This window comes from Larus michahellis, chromosome 2 (assembly GCF_964199755.1).
Source record: "Larus michahellis chromosome 2, bLarMic1.1, whole genome shotgun sequence".
Lineage (NCBI taxonomy): Eukaryota > Metazoa > Chordata > Aves > Charadriiformes > Laridae > Larus > Larus michahellis.
The window spans coordinates 137,998,441-138,017,590 of NC_133897.1; the positions used below are offsets into that span (position 1 = coordinate 137,998,441).

At 43.0% G+C, this 19,150-nt stretch overlaps 1 protein-coding gene across 5 annotated transcripts in view; it reads right to left on the reverse strand.

The window, feature by feature from the left end:
• Nucleotides 1-19,150, reverse strand: part of ZNF704 (zinc finger protein 704) — a 116,840-nt gene that overhangs the window by 40,964 nt on the left and 56,726 nt on the right. For all 5 annotated transcript variants that reach the window (XR_012585762.1, XR_012585761.1, XR_012585760.1 and 2 more), the window contains exon 3: nucleotides 1,817-1,920. Coding sequence is in view for 2 of the 5 variants with exons in the window: in XM_074577331.1 (XP_074433432.1) it covers nucleotides 1,817-1,920 (104 nt within the window). In the remaining 3 variants the exon portion in view is untranslated. The remainder of the gene's footprint in view (nucleotides 1-1,816; nucleotides 1,921-19,150) is intronic.

A 19,150-nucleotide genomic window follows, 5' to 3' on the forward strand; every position in this document is an offset into this window, starting at 1 on the left:
CCATTGGCCTTCCCTGGGGGCTGGCAACCTCCAGCCCTGAGGTGGGACAGTCGCTGGGGATGTCACCGCCAGAGGTTTCCCAGGGCTCCTCAGGGCAGTGATACTCCATAAATGCTTCTGGTTTCAACATTTGCCAAGTGTGTGGAAAGCACACATGTAGGAGCCATGGGTGCTCATGGCTAGACTTCCAGCGAAATGGGCAAAATTTAAGTTTTCTGGAAAGGAATGAAAAAAACCACACTGTTTGTTCAAAAGTCCTGAAAGCTGGGACATTTCTCATGGTACAGATTCCTTGGTACAACATCCATGGTACAACATCATTCAGCGGATTGCCCCTGCTTCCATGAAGAACTGCTAAGACTATTTACCCATTAATTTGCAATCAGTTAGTATTCCTCAAAGTACTCCAATTATTTACAGTAGAAGGGCATTTAGTGTCAATTTAACAGTTATGAGTAAGAAAAGCCACTCACACAAAATACTGAGACATCCTAACAAGGGTGTCCCAATTTAAATTATTCCTTAAAATATAACACTTTTAAGAATTTCTTGTAAATGCAGTCAAGCTTGCATAGATTAATTATATTTCATTAGCAATCTCATTATTACCATTAACTTTATAGATTTATTTTCATTTGTGTGTCTTCTGCTATACCATGAATGGAGTAGTCTTTTAAGGGATTATGGATTTGATGGTAGACCATCAGAGAGTTACAAAGGGCAGAGGAACTGAGGGTCTAATCCTGCAACGGCAGAAACAGACCTGTCGCCATGCAGACTGCTAGTGCACAGCCTCTCTGCCGAGGGCTGTCACCTGGAAGTGCTTTGCCTCATTGCAGTGTTGAGTAAAATCTGATCTGATTTCCATGAGGTGGGGACAAGAACCACAGAATGACAGGGGTCGGAAGGGGCCTCTGGAGATCATCTAGTCCAACCCTCCTGGCAAAGCAGGGTCACCAAGAGCAGGCTGGACAGGAACGTGTCCAGGAGGGTTTTGAATGTCTCCAGAGAAGGAGTCTCCACCACCTCTCTGGGCAGCCTGTTCCAGTGCTCCGCCACCCTCAAAGTAAAGAAGTTTTTCCTCATGTTCAGATGGATTTTCCTGTGTTCCAGCTTGTGCCCGTTGCCCATTGTCCAGCCACCAGGCACCACTGAAAAGAGTCTGGCCCATCCTTTTGACACCTGCCCTTTAGATATTGATAAGCATTGATGGGATCCCCTCTCAGTGTCCTCCAGGCTAAACAGCCCCAGGTCTCTCAGCCCGTCCTCATAAGAGAGGTGCTCCAGTCCCTTGATCATCTTTGTAGCCCTCCACTGGACTCTCTCCAGCAGTTCCCTGTCCTTCTTGAACCGGGGAGCCCAGAACTGGACACAGTACTCCAGATGCGGCCCCACCAGGGCAGAGTAGAGGGGGAGGATGACCTCCCTCAATCTGCTGGCCACACTCTTTTTAATGCACTTTTTAACCACTGCTTTTGTGTTTACTGCATATGTGCAAATGCAAATTAGCTGTTTGGAAAATTAGCGTTACAGTGAGGTTATGAGATCTTCTGTAGTGCTTATCTCCCATTTATGACATGAGGCATCTCCTGTTTCATAAACTGGAGCCACTTTATGGTTACAGAAAAGGTTTCTTCTAATTTCTGCTAATGCTGCACCAAGACCTCAACTATGCGGGAGCAAAGCTCCCTCAGTACGATCCCCAGCACGTAGGCACCACTGCCAGTCCTCCTTTGTCCTCCACCATAGCCACAACTCCTGGAAACAAGCCCCCCGTGTACACAGCCCCCGCCCAGGCGCTGCTGTGAAGGCTTACCGTTGGGTCGGACAGGAGGGCTGCGGACCAAAGGGCTGGTGGATAAACTGGTGAGTACCATGGCTGCTGTTACTTTATCCATGTCCAGTTCTTCTGAAGATTTTCTGAAACACAGTGAACAGGAGGAAGGGAACACATCAGCAAATGCTTAACTTTTTAGTATTTTTTTTTTTTTAAATAACAGACCAAACCCTAAGTCAGTAACTGAAGCAAGCCACCAAACAGAGTTCTCAAAGCTTTCGCCTTCTGGCAACCTGAGCATACCAAGTGGCTACTTTAAGAAAACAAGCTCAGCGTAAATAAGAAAGGCAGTGGGAAAAGAGAGTACATCTTTGTATAAAATTGTCAGGATTACTGTGACCCTCCATTAGTTTGACCCTGTTCCCCTTTTTCAGAATTTCATATCCTTAAAGCTAAGTGTCTAAGTTTTTTTCCTTGGATGAAGACATAGAGATGCAAAACCCTGTAAGATTACCAGTAACATTAATAACTGTCGTGGTTTCGTCTGGCATAGAGTTGACTTTCTTGCTGGCAGCTGGCACAGTGCTACGTTTTGGATTTGGAATGAGAATAGTGTTCATAGGGTGATGGTGGTTTTAGTTGTTGCTAAGCTCTCAAGGCCTTTTCTGATCCTCACACCGCCCCACCAGCAAGCAGGCTGGGAGGGCACAAGAAGTTGGGAGGGGACACGGCTGCGACAGCTGACCCCAACTGACTATATGATGTTATGCTCAGTATATAAGGCTGGGGGAAGAAGGAGGAAGGGGGGACATTCGGAGTGATGGCGTTTGTCTTCCCAAGTAACCGTTACAAGTCATGGAGCCTTGCTTCCCTGGGGATGGCTGAACACCTGCCTGCCGATGGGAAGCAGTGAATGAATTCCTTGTTTCACTTTGCTTTACTTATAAAACTGTCTTTATCTCAACCCACGAGTTTTCCTTATTTTCCTGATTCTTCTCCCCATCCCACTGGGAAGGGGGAGAATTGAGCAAGCAGCTGCGTGGTCACAGTTGCTGGCTGGGGTTAAGCCACGACAACCTACACTGCTCGCTGTAGGGTGAGGAAGAGCTATGAACTGGAACTGAGGGATGTGATTTTTTTTCTTTGTTGCTTCTGCTTAACACTATTAAACTTCCCGTACTCTCTCCAAAAGACTCATCCTGAATTTCTCCTAGTCAAATTATAAACTAATTCTTTAATATAATTAGTAAATTGGCAGAAAACCAGTGCGGTGGGGGAGTTTTTCTGCAGGTGTGATGGGTGCCTGAGCCAGTGGGACAGTGCAGTGGAAAGAGAGGGACCCATCGCTGCTGTAGCTCGGCCTCGCTGGGAACCAGCCCTAAGTCGCTGCTTCGATTCATGCAGTTGAGGCCGATGAGTTCTGGGGGAAAAAAACAACCATAAAAGCAGCATAGCAGCAGAGGAGAGGGCATGGGAAAGGGGTAATAAGGGAGAGGAGGGCAGCCAGCTTTCCAGGGGAGGGAGAAGAGGATTTGGAGACAACGGCTGCCTCTAGAAACCAGGCTTCAGTGACCCACTGCTCAAGGAGCAATGTTTATTTTAGACAATGAAGAATTTTCATGGGCTATAAAAATGTACATACTATCACTTTTTTTTTCCCCAGAAGTAATTTTTCCTGACAGGTTAACAGTATAACGTACAATTCTGAAGAGTGTACATACCAAAACAGAACTGGTAAACCCACTAGGTTTAGCAGACTTTAGCTTTCCATCCTTGTGGGACTGTGGAACCTAGGCAGATAGCTTCTTGAAAACACCTGCTTTCAAACATACAATTGATCATCCAAGCCCATCTTCTAATTTACCAGAGATCAAGTTAAATTTGTTCTTATAAAAGAATACATTCCCCCCCTCTATGCTGCATTGTGGGGTTTCTAGAATTTCCTCCGTGCCTTGAAACGAGCTCTACTTAACTGATCAGGTTGAGTCTTTATTTAAAGCCCAATATAAGAAGTGTTCATCTACCTGATGTTTTCTGTCACCTGTTGATGGGTAAGTCACCAAAAGTCACCATGCTGCTTGCAGTCCCCTTCCTAGAATCCCATTTCACCCATCAGGGTAAAGGAACATTAACTGGAAACTATGCTACAGTCACAGCCCCTTGATATGTTAGTGAGCAAACCTCAAACTTGTCCATGAAAAAGTGCACAGCTGCTTTCTGGCTGATGCAAGGACCCGCACAGATGCCGATGAACACTCTCCCATGCCGTGCAACAGCTTAGCTCTCATGACTGTCTTTTGCAACACATCAGTGCCTGGAACTGAAACACTGATGATGGTTCCTGCTGCATTCTGAATATATCCATAGAAAGCCTCCTTTCCTTCAGCCAAGGCTTTTGCGAAGAGCACAGCAGCCATATGGTCATCATCAAGTACTGGAAATGTCTTGGATATCTGCTATAATCAGCTAATACCCGAATCCATCACCCATCAGGTCTTCTCGCCTGCAAAGGAGTACTTTGCTCAGAATGCCAAATTCCTCTGGGTGCAGAAGACCTTTCCTCAAGGATGTCGTGGAGATGCTACATTTTCCGGAGACCAACCCTGCCGGATGATTTCCCCATCACCTAACATCCCAGTATGAAAACCCACTCTCTGGGAAGCATTCAGCTGCTCTGTAGTCCACTCCTGCAAGACTACACGGACTGTCCCTACTCCTTTATCCAGCCATGGATGAACCACTAATATCTCCATTTCTGCAACGTATGAAGACAAAATGACCACAGGTTCCTGATACGCTGGAGAAGCTGATCGCTAGTGTTTGGAATCAGGCCTCCAACAGGGCGATTCTGTGTGTGTGGTAACAGGACTAACGCGCTCCCAGCCAGGCCTCTGCAGAATTGCAAAATCACGCTACAGCAGTTGTTGCAAGTGTTGGCCAAGTTGGTGTCAAGATGTCAGAGTCTAGATCCAGAGCTAATCCCAAAGTTCCTCCAAATAGTCTATAAATTTAACTTCTAGCTCTTCTGTATCAATGTTTTTCCCTTCTACAATGACTCAGACTGCTGCTCTGAAAATCCAACCTTTAAAAAACCCAACCTTTAAAAAAAAACCCTTTAAAAAAACCCCAACCAATAATTTCGTCAATAAAGTCCCAAAAATTGTCAGCATTGGCATCTGTGTCTAAGATGAAAGTTTTCAGGGGTAGGCAAAGGACAGGAGTGGTCATGACCACCCCCACCCTACCTCCAACATTTCTAACCATGCTAAACCACACTCTTGCAATTACTGGAATGTTTTGTTCTACCTGATCCAATTTAACAGGTTTTCAATATGGAAAGACCAAATAAATAAAACTTTGGACTTTTTCCCTGCCCATTTCGAATCACAGTCATTTTTACTACTTACTGCTCCTCTGCTCCTCAGCTGCAGCCGGCAAACAAGGAATGCTCCGCTCGTACTTCCCTGCCACAAGAATTTTAGCAGCTACAAGTGCTGGCTTATGTGACTCTGCTCCCAAACACATTTTTACAGTTTGGCTTATAAATGTAAACACACATATTTCACATATCACTCAGCCAGCACCACTGCAGGAACAGCAGCAGCCTTGGAGGGAGAGGCAAAGCATAAAACTGAAGACAGGAACCACTCAAGCCATCTGCATTTAGTCAGCATCACATGCGAGTCCATGTCTTAAGACTGCCCCAGTCTTTTCCAGCTTTCTCCGCTGGAAAGTTGAACCTACACACAGCTGTTGAACAGTATTTGCATTCAGAGGGGAGAATAACTTGTCCGTTACACATCGATTGTTCACAAACCATTTATTCCACCACCGCTAAGGTGATTTTCTGCAGAGCGAAGTTATAATCCCTGCCATTGCTTATCCTGTTATTAGGTGCAATGAAATCTAGATCAGTTGTAAAATCATCTACTGCATAGCTATGAAGATTTCTTTTCTCCAATCCCACATTCCAGCCTCCAAATGCAGCCTCCCAGCTTCTGGATGGATATGTTTGTGTCAGCCCAGTCTGTATTTGAGACCAAACTGTTTTGGATCTTTTATTTCCAAGTCTTTGTAAATCCAAACACATGCAAATAACTGAATTTTAATGAACAAGTTCAGGCATAAGCAGCGGAAGTTAGAGGCCCTTGAGGACAGATCTTTTACCACCACCCCATGTCTCAGCTTCATGTCTCCTTGCTTCCTCGGCAGGGAGAATGGTTTCACGTGATCCCTATGATACTCTAACCTGGTTAGCCTGGTATTTAAAATAGTCCTTCTCTTCAATAGCCAAGATCAAATTCAAATTAGTTACTACACTCACTCTTACTCAATCTTTTCCTTTGCTTTGCTGATGAATTGACCATTTTTTAAAATTCATTTAATGGTGTTAAGAAACTATCACATCTTGACAGTCAGAGCCCTCTGCAAGGAAAGGCTGGATTTAAGCTCCAAAAGATGAGCAAAAGAGGGTCCAAGACAAGTCCAAGGCTAAGCAAGTGTCCCAAAACCGCTTGTACTATAGCCATGTCAAAAGACGACACAACAGCCCATGTCCTACTGTCCCATTGCCTCAGCCAGCAGCTGATTCCCCCTAGGACTTGTGTTTCCTTACAGGACTGAATCCAGCTTAAGCTTTTGGTGTCGTTCCTCCCTACTAGCAACTTTCTGGCGAGGGGATGTCTCCCTGACCTTCCTTTGCAAAAGGTGCACAGGTCCTCTTCTGGCCACCATCACCTTCACACTCCCTAGTAAGCCTTATTCCCACCTGGACACACCTACACCACACCTCTGCTGTTTTTTCTCTGTATCAGCCACACTATCATTTATAGGTGGAACTACCGGGTTTTTTAGGCTTTCTCTCAAAAATCCTTAAAAATCCCACTGAGAAGGTGGGAGGGGAGAGGGGGGGCAGCATCCTCCAGCTGGCAGGACCATCAGAAGATGAGCCCACAGAGAAGGGAAGGGGAAGGACATTTCCAATTACTTCAAGTGGAGGTTGGGTACAGAAGCTGATGGTCACAGACCCAGCCTTCTTCTGCAGAGCCACATCCCCCCGCTGTTCCAGCGCTGCTGAGCTTGCCTCTCCTTATCCTACTTTCTAAACAATAACCACCTGAAGCCCACATGCCCGAAACATTCAGATTTATTAAAAGGTTTACATTTTTCTTTGTTTTGGCAGAGGCATGCGCTTACCTATTTCTTACTGCTATCCCCACCAGAGGGACCCAGTAAAAAATAAATAAAATAAAAATTTTTAACTAGGATTGATCAAGAACAGCGGCAGCCAGGCACAAAAATGCTAGTATGCTATGTTAGCTGGCTTCTGTCCTCCACACAAAAACCAGCTGATGACAGTGGTTCACAAAACATCTTGGACCTTTTGTTAAGGAAGTAACGTATAAATATGCATGCATTAATATGCTACAATTAAGACAGAATAACAGTATAGAATCATAGAATGGTTTAGGTTGGAAGGGACCTTAAAGATCATCTAGTTCCAACCCCTCTGCCATGGGCAGGGACACCTCTCACTAGGGAGGTGGGCTGCTCAAAGCCCCATCCAGCCTGGCCTTGAACACCGCCAGGGTTGGGGCATCCACAACTTCCCTGGGCAACCTGTTCCAGGGCCTCACCACCCTCATAGTGAAAAATTTCTTCCTGATATCTAATGTAAATCTCTCCTCTCCTCCTCCGGTTTGAAGCCATTACTCCTCGTCCTATTGCTCCACTCTCTGACAGTGAGTCCCTCCCCATCTTTCCCATAGGTCCCCTTTAGGTACTGGAAGGCTGCTATAAGGTCTCCCCGGAGCCTTCTCTTCTCCAGGCTGAACAACCCCAACTCTCTCAGCCTGCATTCATAGGAGAGGTGTTCTCTCCCTCCCATACTTATAGTTCTAAATGCTCATAGAGAGACCCCTGAAGTCTTATTTTGACCACCTGATTATAGCCCCATCACACTGATGCCGTCATACTGAGCACTGTATCGATACTGATAGATAAGCATGTTGTTACAGGCTTTTATATGCCAAAAATATGATTCATCATACAATGAATCATTGTAATCAGTGCACTAGTAACAACAGAAGTACTTCTGAAAGAAATAAAAATCCTAAATTACATTCTACAGTTAAGTAAAAAGATTTTAGGTTTCTTCAACTCTTCATTAATGGCAAAGGCAACATCCTAACAAGGAACCGTCAAGAAAAGCCATGTATGTGGCTGTGACTCCAGATATCTAAAGTAACTACAACCAGTCTTCTGTCTTGAGAAAAGATCTACAGTATCATGCCGCAAAATATCATTAATCCATAAAATACCTTACATTTACAATAATATTTGATTACCATCTAACAACTCAAAATATTGACAGTACAGATAAATGAATGATCTCACTAGTTGCCGTTAGGTTTGTTTCTTGATTATAAAGATTTAAAATTAACCTGCTTGCCAAAGACAAAAGGAAAAATTGTAGAGAGAATGATCCATATAACCAGTCTGTGTTCCTAAGTCCTCTTTGGTAAAAGCTGTAACTTTTCACAATAAAGCAAAAAGCAAAGGGAAATATTTTCAAAGATTATATTAAACCACTACAGTACTATAATGATCATCTTAAAACTTAAGGGAGCATTACTATTTACACATCTAAAAAGAGAACTGGCGTTTGATATCCGAAGCACAGACACAATAATAGCATGCGCTAATTAGAAGTTAGGGATTTCTGCCTTTGCTCATCATGGCCAAACAGAGAATTAACCTTTTCCACTCTTAATTTTGTGGTATTTGCAATCTAGTTCATACACAAAATAATTGCCATTTCTGTGTCTCTCTCTGGTGTTCTGGTTATACACCAGCAATTTTTTAGGATACTGACAGAGATTAGAAATTAATTATGATAAAGTTGTTTATTATACTAATACAGGAACTTTTCTTCTAAAAACATATATACCTGAACTTCTCAAGGAAAAAAGAAAAGTGCTTCAAAGGCCACCTCAAAGCTTTCTACCACCCCCAGCCAAGCTGAAAGATTTTGTGATTCAATTATTCCAAGGACCTTTGGAAGCCTGGCGGGTCTGTTAAGAGGCCAAGGAGAGCTGATCGAGTCATCAGCAATGCAGACACAGACTTTCTATCTGGACTGTAATGGTTTAAAGACAATAAAAAGTCTCTGCAAATTAGTGGTATCACATGGGAGACATTCACAGAGAGTGGTTCTCAGCATCCTGGAGAAGAAAACACAGTTAAGAGAAGAAATTAAGAGAAAGTGATGTGTAATGCAGGTGTGTTTCTCAAAGTCTTTTATTCTTCCTCGCATCAGACCTTCCACTGCTCCACAGAAAGAAGACTCTGTAACAAACAGGTATTTCTCTATACCTAGACAGGTTGGAGATTTGGGCAGACAGGAACCTTATGAAATTCAACAAGGGCAAGCGTAGGGTGCTGCACCTGGGGAGGAACAACCCCATGCACCAGTACAGGTTGGGGGCTGACCTGCTGGAGAGCAGCTTGGTGGAAAGAGACCTGGGAGTCCTGGTGGACAACAGGATGACCATGAGCCAGCAATGTGCCCTTGTGGCCAAGAAAGACAGTGGCATCCTGGGGTGCATCAAGAAGAGTGTGGCCAGCAGGTCGAGGGAGGTCATCCTCCCCCTCTACTCTGCCCTGGTGAGGCCGCACCTAAAGTACCGTGTCCCATTCTGGGCTCCCTGGTTCAAGAAGGACAGGGAACTGCTGGAGAGAGTCCAGCGGAGGGCTACAAAGATGATCAAGGGACTGGAGCACCTCTCTTATGAAGAAAGGCTGAGGGATTTGGGTCTCTTCAGTCTGGAAAAAAGACAGTTGGGGGGGATCTTATCAACACTTATAAATACTTAAAGGGTGGGTGTCAGGAGGATGGGGCCAGGCTCTTTTCAGTGGTGTCCGGCAACAGGACAAGAGGTAATGGGCACAAACTTGAGCATAGGAAGTTCCCCCTGAACATGAGGAGGAACTTCTTTACTTTGAGGGTGGCAGAGCACTGGAACAGGCTGCCCAGAGAGGTGGTGGAGTCTCCGTCTCTGGAGATGTTCAAAACCCGCCTGGAGGCGTTCCTGTGCAACCTGCTCTAGGTGACCCTGCTCTGGCAGGGGGGTTGGACTAGATCATCTCCAGAGGTCCCTTCCAACCCTATGGTTCTATGGTTCTCTAGCCATTATCATTAAAAGCACTAAAACTTGACAGAATATAATCAATTGGCTTTTACAACTGTTTGTATTTGAATAACAAAGAAAACATGATACTTGGTTCCAAAGGCTGGCAGGTGTACTCTCCCATACTCGGGGGTCTCACCTGTCTCTCAGTTGCCTCTGCCCCCTCCTCAAGACCCCGGAGAACAGACAGCTTCCTGAGCCAGGCACATCCCCAGGGAGCCCCTGAGCACACTTTCCCAATGTCATCCTCCTCCCTGCGGGGCTACAACCCAGTGATGCTACTCCGGCTGCTCTGTAGGCTACCACTGCACCAGACCTCTCTGGTGAGCACTGGCAGAGCTGCACCAGCAGCAAAAAGGATGTGAAATTACTGCGATTTCTGTCATTTGGTGCAAACGCATCCCATGGACACGCTCTGCTGCCACCATCCCCTCTACAGCCTGGTGGCAGGAATAGCTGATTTGCCCTCTAAGACTCCCCAGAAAAGTCCGTTTAAGGGAAAGCCTGCAAAACAAATGGAAAATGCCTTTTTTGTTTAAGCCTTTTTTTATCACCACTTCTTAAGCAACTCATCTGCCTTCCTTGAAGGCAGCTGAAATTTCAAACCTATCCAAATAGGAACAGGACTGAACTCTAGGTTGCCTTCTGATTTACAAAACGCAGGATACAGTGTGCTGGGGGTGAGGAGGGAGAGGATGGGTAATAAAACACTGCTCTCATTATTGGCCAGTAATAAAACCGACAGTTTTTAAATACTCTGCATAAATGGAAACAGTTAAGCAAGCCAAATTCAACACTTGGAGGTAAGCCGCAGTGTACAGGAACAATTTATTCTATGTATTGAAGAAGTTGATCCAATGAATAATTTTTACTTTTCAAACAGCTGGGACATATCAGGAGAACTTATCTGGTGCAGAGCCCTCGGGGCAACGACAGAAGCTGAAGTAGGAATACGACACAGAAACTGTCTGCTTCAAAACAGAACAACCAAATAAATGGTAATTACTTGATAGATTATGAGTGCAAAGCAAAAATTAAATTCATAAAGGAATAACAGAACCCTGCAGAGAATGGTTATACCTTACCGTCACCCACAAGCCTCCAAGATTTTCTAGAAAGATTTTCTGTTCCATCTCCTCTATTTTAGAGGCCGCTTGCTGATGCAATAAATAACTCAGTCTCTACAAACCAAGTATAGAGATGTCCCGAAGCAACAGACCAATTCTTCCAAATATTACCCAATATATTCATGTTCATCCCTTTTCTGCCTTCGCCTTAGCTACTGTTTTAGCTTGGTCGCAGGCACACCCCCTTTCGTAAATGGGATTGCTTTGATGGGGTACTGTTTACAGAAAGACAATTTTGCACTTCTGATGCTTTCTTCAGGGAAAGGGGCTGGACCACTTGCTCCGATGCCCAAGAGGTACCACTCAATGCAATACAACTTATCATGCTGAAAACGGAAAAAGATGGAAATGGAAAAAAAGAACAGAACCCCGACGGTCGCAGCTCATGAAGTGCATGTAATAAGAACGGTGCCAGGAAGTGGTGTGATGTGCTAAGGGGACAGCTGATGCCAGCTGGTAACAGACAGAGAGGGTTAGACACTTTGCCTCCCCAGGTAGCCAGCATCCCAGTTCCAATGCCTGCTGCTGTTTGCGACCCTCACCCAGCCCCGCAGTCAGAGCCCCCCAAGTACCACCGCATCTGATGTCTCTTTTTCACAGTGCTCTCACTCCGCCTTTTGCAAAACTGTTTTTCCTGTAAATCTTCCTTAACTTTTGAGAAGAATTATTTTACCAGCTGAAGATATCCTTATGGCAGATGCTACGCATACTTTGTCTTTCCCAAAGTAAAATACAAAATACAAGGCCAGAAATTTTTTGCTCTTCCTTCTTCTTTCCCCCTCATCTATTGCAAACAGGATGATTCTTAGTTCTAACTTAGAACTAAGAACTAAGTTAGCTTTAACTTCTTTTTAACTCTTTTAACTCTTTAACTCTTTCTGCCAAAGAACTAAGTTAGAACTTAGTTAGAACTTCTAAGTTAGAACTTAGTTCTAACATTCACAAAATATATTTTATAATATCAATGCCTATATACAGTCCTAACAGATCTACATGGATCATTGGTTTAGCACAATTTATCTCTAAAAAGCTGCTGTAAGTCAACTTTAAAATAATATTTAACTGCTTTTTTCCTTCACACATTAAAATACAGGGTTTTTTTTCAAATAAAATATACATTGATGAAACACTTGAAAAAGCCTGCAAGTTTTCCTCTCACCAAATCAGAGCCACAAGCATGCTGTCCTGTTACTACATATAACTACTAATGTGAAGAAGATGGCGAGCACTTTGCTGAAATCAAATCAGTCTCAAAAATGACCCACAGGGTCAGTTTCTGTTCATTGTTAATATTTACATGTCAGTCTTTTGGGCTTTCCAGTTCCTTATTTGTTTAAAGCTAGAAGCAAATAAAATTGTAAAGAAAAAAACTACCAATTCTGGACCAGGCTGTCCACAGCCACCAGTACTGCTGAAAGAGATTTGGAGATTAGAGGCAGAAACACCTCTGAGATGACCCTCTGCTTTCTGCCAAAGCAAGATATTATATCCTAAAGAACAGAATTTCCAAAAATTAAACCATTGTTTCTATGGCATACTTGAGCTAAGAGGTCACAGCACTGTAAAGTATCTCCCAGGGTCATCCTTTGCTATTGCAGCGATTCAGGAGACACACACCACGGCTCACCTCACAACGGGTTGGGTTTTTGTCCTTCTCAATCTTAGAAACCTGTTTCAGAACAGGGAAGGCACAGAGCTAGCTCATTTTGTCCTCTCCACTCTCACCTTCCCTTCATCTCCATGTCCTTGGACCAGTTCTGCAGGGCTACGTTGACAACAGTACCTGTGATAGCTAGCTGACAGCTGTTTTGTCTATGCACACACATTCCATGGAGAGTTTCCAGGTACACCTATTCAGATGGGTTCTCTTTCCACTTCCCTGATCATCCGACAAGCCTGTGTTCATCCCATGTTGATGCCAAGTACATCCATCACGAACAGAGCTCCAAGTGTTATTGATATGGTCTCGCCCACATCTCCTACAAGGACAGTATTATTTCCCTGTCTCTGCTGAAATCTCTTTGATTTGACTCACAAGGATAGCTCAGTAATCTGTAATGAACAATACAACCCCACTGCCCTTCTCTTCATCACTTGTTTACAGCTAATGAAGTTGGAATTAATTGGTGCTAGAGAATTTTTTTTCTTTTTGAAAGGGTGACTAAAATGTTTCCTTCAAAATTCAGTCACAAACACGACTAACATTTCTCTTTACACCCAACCTGATTACAGGCCAGATTTTCATGATTTTCCTTTCTTGGTTTTCATTTTCTCAAGAAGGAACGTTATTGAGATAGCAGCACTTCCAGACAGTTTTCAGGGAGGGCTGTAAGGTATACAGTGCAAATATCGGTAATGCATAAACTCCCACACTTTATATGTGGGGCTCTGCAGGCCATTTGGTCTGGTACTCTGTGGCCAACACTGACTGTTTCAAAGGATGATGCAATAGGGATGTGCCCACAATCAATATACTATACCATTCCAAGGAATTATGAATTTTCTTACATTCTGTGACCTGACCAGATTAAAAAAACACAAACAAAACGTAGATCTTCCAATACATTTTTTATCAGCTATCACCCTGGGTACTCTTCTTTTCCACATTATCTCCCTCGTCTGTACATTGTCCTCATGTCTGGGCTTCAGTCATGTTCTACGGCAGGGAGCACTGCAATCTAGTTACGTTATCCAGGAGACAAATATTACCTTTTATCAGGTTTGATTTAGTTACTTTTCCAATTGTTCTGTTGTTTTCACAATACCAGACATGCACAGCAGAAGCTCTAAACTCAGCACTGCTTTATTTACTATGACATCTCCTCCTATAAATCTCTTTTTTGATGTGAACATACACAGTAACTTCAGTATTTCTTTACATCAAGCTCTTTCTATGTTTATCAAGCCATAGTTCAGGATATGCCCCATTGCCAGCGAAGAAATGGTAACAGGATTTCCTGAATGATAATGCCTCAGTCAGCCAGAGACCCAGACACTGACACAATTTATAGCAACCCACAGTTGCCCCAAATTGTATGTGAAAAATACAAAGCGAAGCCCCCAAGGCTATTCCAGTGGCAAGAAACTACCTTCACCGATTCTATGCCACGATGATTCAGGAGAGAAGCTGAAGTTCTGACTGATGGGCCATGTGTTGAAGAGCTAAAGAAGGACTGGGTCCTTCTGTTTTAGGAAAGAACGTGCTAGATTACAGACTGAAATAGATACCACCACATTAAAAATACATTCTGTGGTAAGTAAAACCACATTGCACACACTCTATACTGTATAATCCCTTTCTACTCTATTATCTCATTTCAGGTGACATGTAGTTTACCATTAAGTCTTTCAGATTTTTCAGGAGGGTTGCGGGTTTCTTTATCTCACAGTTACAGATGAGAGGTTTGCGTTGTTTGATTGTCACCCAAAATTTGAACTTCACATTATGAACTGTGAAGTACCACCACCAGATCTCCAGACCCAGCTAACACAAAGTGTCTCAACAAGGGCACCTGGTCTTGAAACAAACAGGGCACCAAGACATCTCTTCTCTGAACCATCTCTTATAAAGATGAAATATATTTAAGGTAAACACCAGTCTTTCTTCTTGCCTTTAAAACAATTGTTCAACCCTTTCAAAGATCCTTAACAACTTAATTTCTTCCACAGGAACCAAGTAAAACCTTATGGATGGCCATCTTCTCATCCCACGATTTAAACATTTGTTGCATGGATATGAACTGAAGATATTTAAAAAATGGTGGATATAAAACCAGACACTACAAAACTACAAGAATCTGACAGGCCATTCGAGGAGATGGATGTGCAGTTAAGGAAATGTCTCGGAAGCCTCTGGGCAAAGTAGGACCTACTGGGCAGGAGCCGAAGGTGGCTGACACCGCAGAGCCAGGCCAAAGCATCCCTGGGGCTGCCGGAGCCTTCGGCACAGTCAGTGTGTGGAAAGGTCTGGGCTTCCGGAGAGCATTGATCCCTGCGTGTGTGATCTACAGCGTGTGCGCCTGACTGTCCTGGAGATCCCAGGCTGGAATAACCACACTCTCCACAAGATTATCTAGGTATCTATGTACAGCAGAATGATTTTGTCAAGAAAATGAGAAAGTCCTCATATAGACTATGTATTCTAGACAGCAGCCAGCATTCACTGATGTCAGGCACTAGACTCTGTTACTATACATATTTACTGTACATATTTCTTCATTATTCGATGCTAACTACTGTACTGAAGATGCTCCTCCTTAACAATCCCACTGATGATGACTTTAAAATAATCTCCCGTCCAAAGTCCCTCTTTAGTCTGTAAACGACTAAAATTGTTTCCATATTTTCCCAACTCAGGATGTTCTCTTAGGGTACAATTTTCTAACTGATCAATGTTTGCCATGAGCACTGGTGGCAGATGAGTCATTATTTTGTTTCATTGGTGTTAGCATTGTTAAGCATCCCGCACCTCAAATTATGAGAGTTAAAATTCACAAAACTAGACCTTCAGTTGTGCTTTCAAAACATACCAAGGGCATGAAACAGGGATGTTTCACACACAAATCTGTCAACATTGCAGTTGGGAATGATGGTGCTTCCTGGAATAGCGTGAAGTGAGAAAGATTGGCCACGGTACAGAAAACAGTACTACGCACCACAGCTTTGCATTACACTACATTACAGACCGTTAAGCAATTTGCCATAGTTCACGTATACTATGCAACGTTATTTTATCTGTATCAAACCTTCAGCTCTACCTTAAACTAAATAAGTTTTATTTTGGACTCCTCCACCACCAATCCATGTAGATTTATTTATTTATAAGCAGTCCTAGCATTTAAAACCCATCAGCAAACAAGTGGTGATTTGTAACAACTATGGATATACAACAGATTCTTTTTAAAGCCACTGGGAAGTCATGCAAGCCCTCAAGAAATTTCAGAGCTCTGATTTTTCACCCTTGATCCCCCTTCGTTGAAGGAAGGGAACACATTGCCCTTTTATGGAGAGATTACAATGAAAATAAAAATCATAGTTTTTATATGTTGATTATATTTTTAAAATACACACAACAATCCTGGTGGAACAAATCGACCTGAAGTTGGAATCTGACCCTGTAACTGAGACGACTGCAACAGGGTAACATCAAATCATCAAAAAATACAGGTTGCACAGGCAAGCAAGTGGGGGGATAACACACCATTTGAGAGCAGGGGAAGACTTGTATTTAATAATCTGCAAGTGGCAATATATGAAACACCTTCCAAGTAGTAGAGGACCCAGAAAAAGCTGGGGGCAGCAATTACCACCCATGGTCTTATCAGGACAGTGGGAGATTTGTGTAAACCAAATCTGCACATTATTGCTTTGCCACTTGTTTCCAAGTAGTTTACCTATGATCTGTAACATCATTATAGGAAAAGGCAACCAAAATAGGTACTTCTATTTTGAATGAAATAAAGACATAACTTTACAAAAATGTGGAGATATTATGAAAACAAAAATGGATTAGGAAGTCTTATGAAACTCGTTTGTTTTTTTGATAAACCACTGTGAGCATACAAGATGGTCAATTTAGATGGATTAAAACTGAAGGGAGGTATCAGGAATATTCATTAGTACTCCCAATCTAAATGTTTTTCTAAGATGCTTTTAACATTAAACATTCACTGTGCTATAACAGGTTTGCTCTGTGAGTCCAGGGGAGGGTTTTTTTTTTTTTATTTTTAATTGCTTGAATGCTTTGCATTTAAAAGAATGAAACCACTGACACAATACGTGGTAGCAGAAGAATGCATCTGGCTTAACTCTACTGTCATCTTTAATGTTCTTGTCTGAAATTCAACCTTTTTTTTTCATTTCGTGAAAGTAACTAAACCGTGGCCTGCAGGTATCAAAGGGAAATTGAGAATACACTGCCCAGCCCCTGGCTAGTACTAGGTCCAGCTTGTTCTCCAGCTTCTTCTGTTCGAAGGAAGCCTCTCCTGGGTAATGCATGTATGTGTGAGTAACTGCTTATGAAGCCATAACACTGTTGTAACTTTTAAAATAACACAGCAGAGTATGGTTTTGCCTTTTTTTTTTTTTTTGTCTAGGAAAATGCTGCTCTAACAAATACTACAAGCAATAATTATCACGACGTAAACCAGCCAGTCACTTATTGTGGTTATCTGGTTTTACGCTCGTGTTATTCAGTCTCACACTTCCATAAAGTTACTCCTGATACTGAGAGATACATGAACAACAGTAATACTCACCTGAAGAAATCACAGAAAAAAATTAATTGCGATGAAGATACCTTCTTCACCTTGAAGACACCACCTTCACCACGTTCCATACTGTCCCCTGGAAGCTGTATTCGGTATTAAACTACAGATGCACGTTGTAAAAATTTACCGAGGTCTTACTGAATAGTTATAAAACGTCCATGTTCTAGTTGAAACGACTAACCTTATTTCTACGTCTATCTACCAAAGATAACACAGACAAGATGGCCTCATTTTCCATTACAGAATTAAATTCTTCTCCTATTCCCATACAGAGAAGTGGATTCTTTCCACTGTTAGCCAACAATGCACAACATTTCCCATCTTTTTTCTATTTCCACACTATTAGCAGTGGCTTAACGGTCTAGTTTCTTTGTCTTCGTATAACAACCCTAGAAGCGGCCGAGCATGTGCAATGCTCCATGACAACAAACGAGAGTATTTACAGAGGTGTTGACATTTAAAGTTTTCCCTAAAATTATTTAAATAATTGTTTTCACACACAACACAGCAAACGGCACCTCTTTTTTCAGAATGGAGGGAAGTCTCAGAGGAGCGCTGTTATTAGTTTAGTCTTAAAATCATACCCACTGGAAACATAGGCTTTGAGAGCCAAAGGGAACTGCAAATGCAAAACATCCCGCTTTGCATATTGTCAGACAGACGGTCCATAATTTCAAACATCTTCTCTTCCTCAGCTTCTCCCCTGTCATCTTAGTCCCTCTGTCTTGTGAAGCTCTGCTCAGGTTTTCCTGTACTCTCCTTTTTTCTTGATGACGGACTTCCCCTAGCACGCCTGCCTTTTTCTGCAACCATCAGAGAATTTCTGGGAGAAAAAAACCTCCTGCTACATTTTAATGAAAATTCAAAGGTGAAGATAAACGAAGCCATTAACAAATAAATACATCTTTTAGTAAAAGGGAAGAAAAGGACTAGCTTCAGCCAGTGAGAAGCTGGCAGTCAAGGTCTGGTGCCTGCTTAAGATCCATTTTGATGGAGTCCTCTGCAGTGATGGACAACTGCAACCTCCTCCTCGCTGCTCTCCTGGGAGCCCCCCGTTAGGATGTTAGCTGCTTTGGAGAAAAGAGACGCGGCCTTTCCAGAGAATGAGTTACTTCTCCATGAGTCACTGTCTGAAAGCAGCATTTACCTGACAGCAGTTTTAAATATGATACGAACAAACATGACCACTTCCAGAAGTAGATTACATTGCTCCCCTGTAGATACACTATGTTTTGTGTCACCCGGAGGACTGCAACTGAACACTCTTGTTGCACAACATTACTGTGTTTTGCCATTATTTAAGGAATAAGCTGTCTTTAGAATATCCATAATTTCTGGTTTTTTTTTCACCCAGAAAAATCAAGGCAACTGAATTTATTCTTCCTCCTTCGCACTTCTCAATACAATCTGCAACGCAGCTTCAATCCCCAGTGCAGCTGACAGCACAGCCTAACTGCTGCCTCTTCTCTACCATCACCTTTTGGCTTTTCAAAATAGATCAATCGTATTATTTCTCTCTTACTTTCCTTCAACAATCTCTTCCTAAACGCACACACAACCTTGACTCTCTTCCCCTCCTAAGCACAACTTGTCAGGTCACTGATTCCCCCGGCTTGCTTAGGGCAATCTTTGCCTTATTTCGCCTCCAGCGCAAAGTCTTTATATAACTTGATGTTAAGGAAAAAATGCAGGTAGGAAAGCTTCCCTGGATGCAAGACCCATCCCATCTCCTCCTACCTTTAAAAGCCCCTCCTCCACCCTCCCAGTCCCACTGGCATCGTGTAGCTG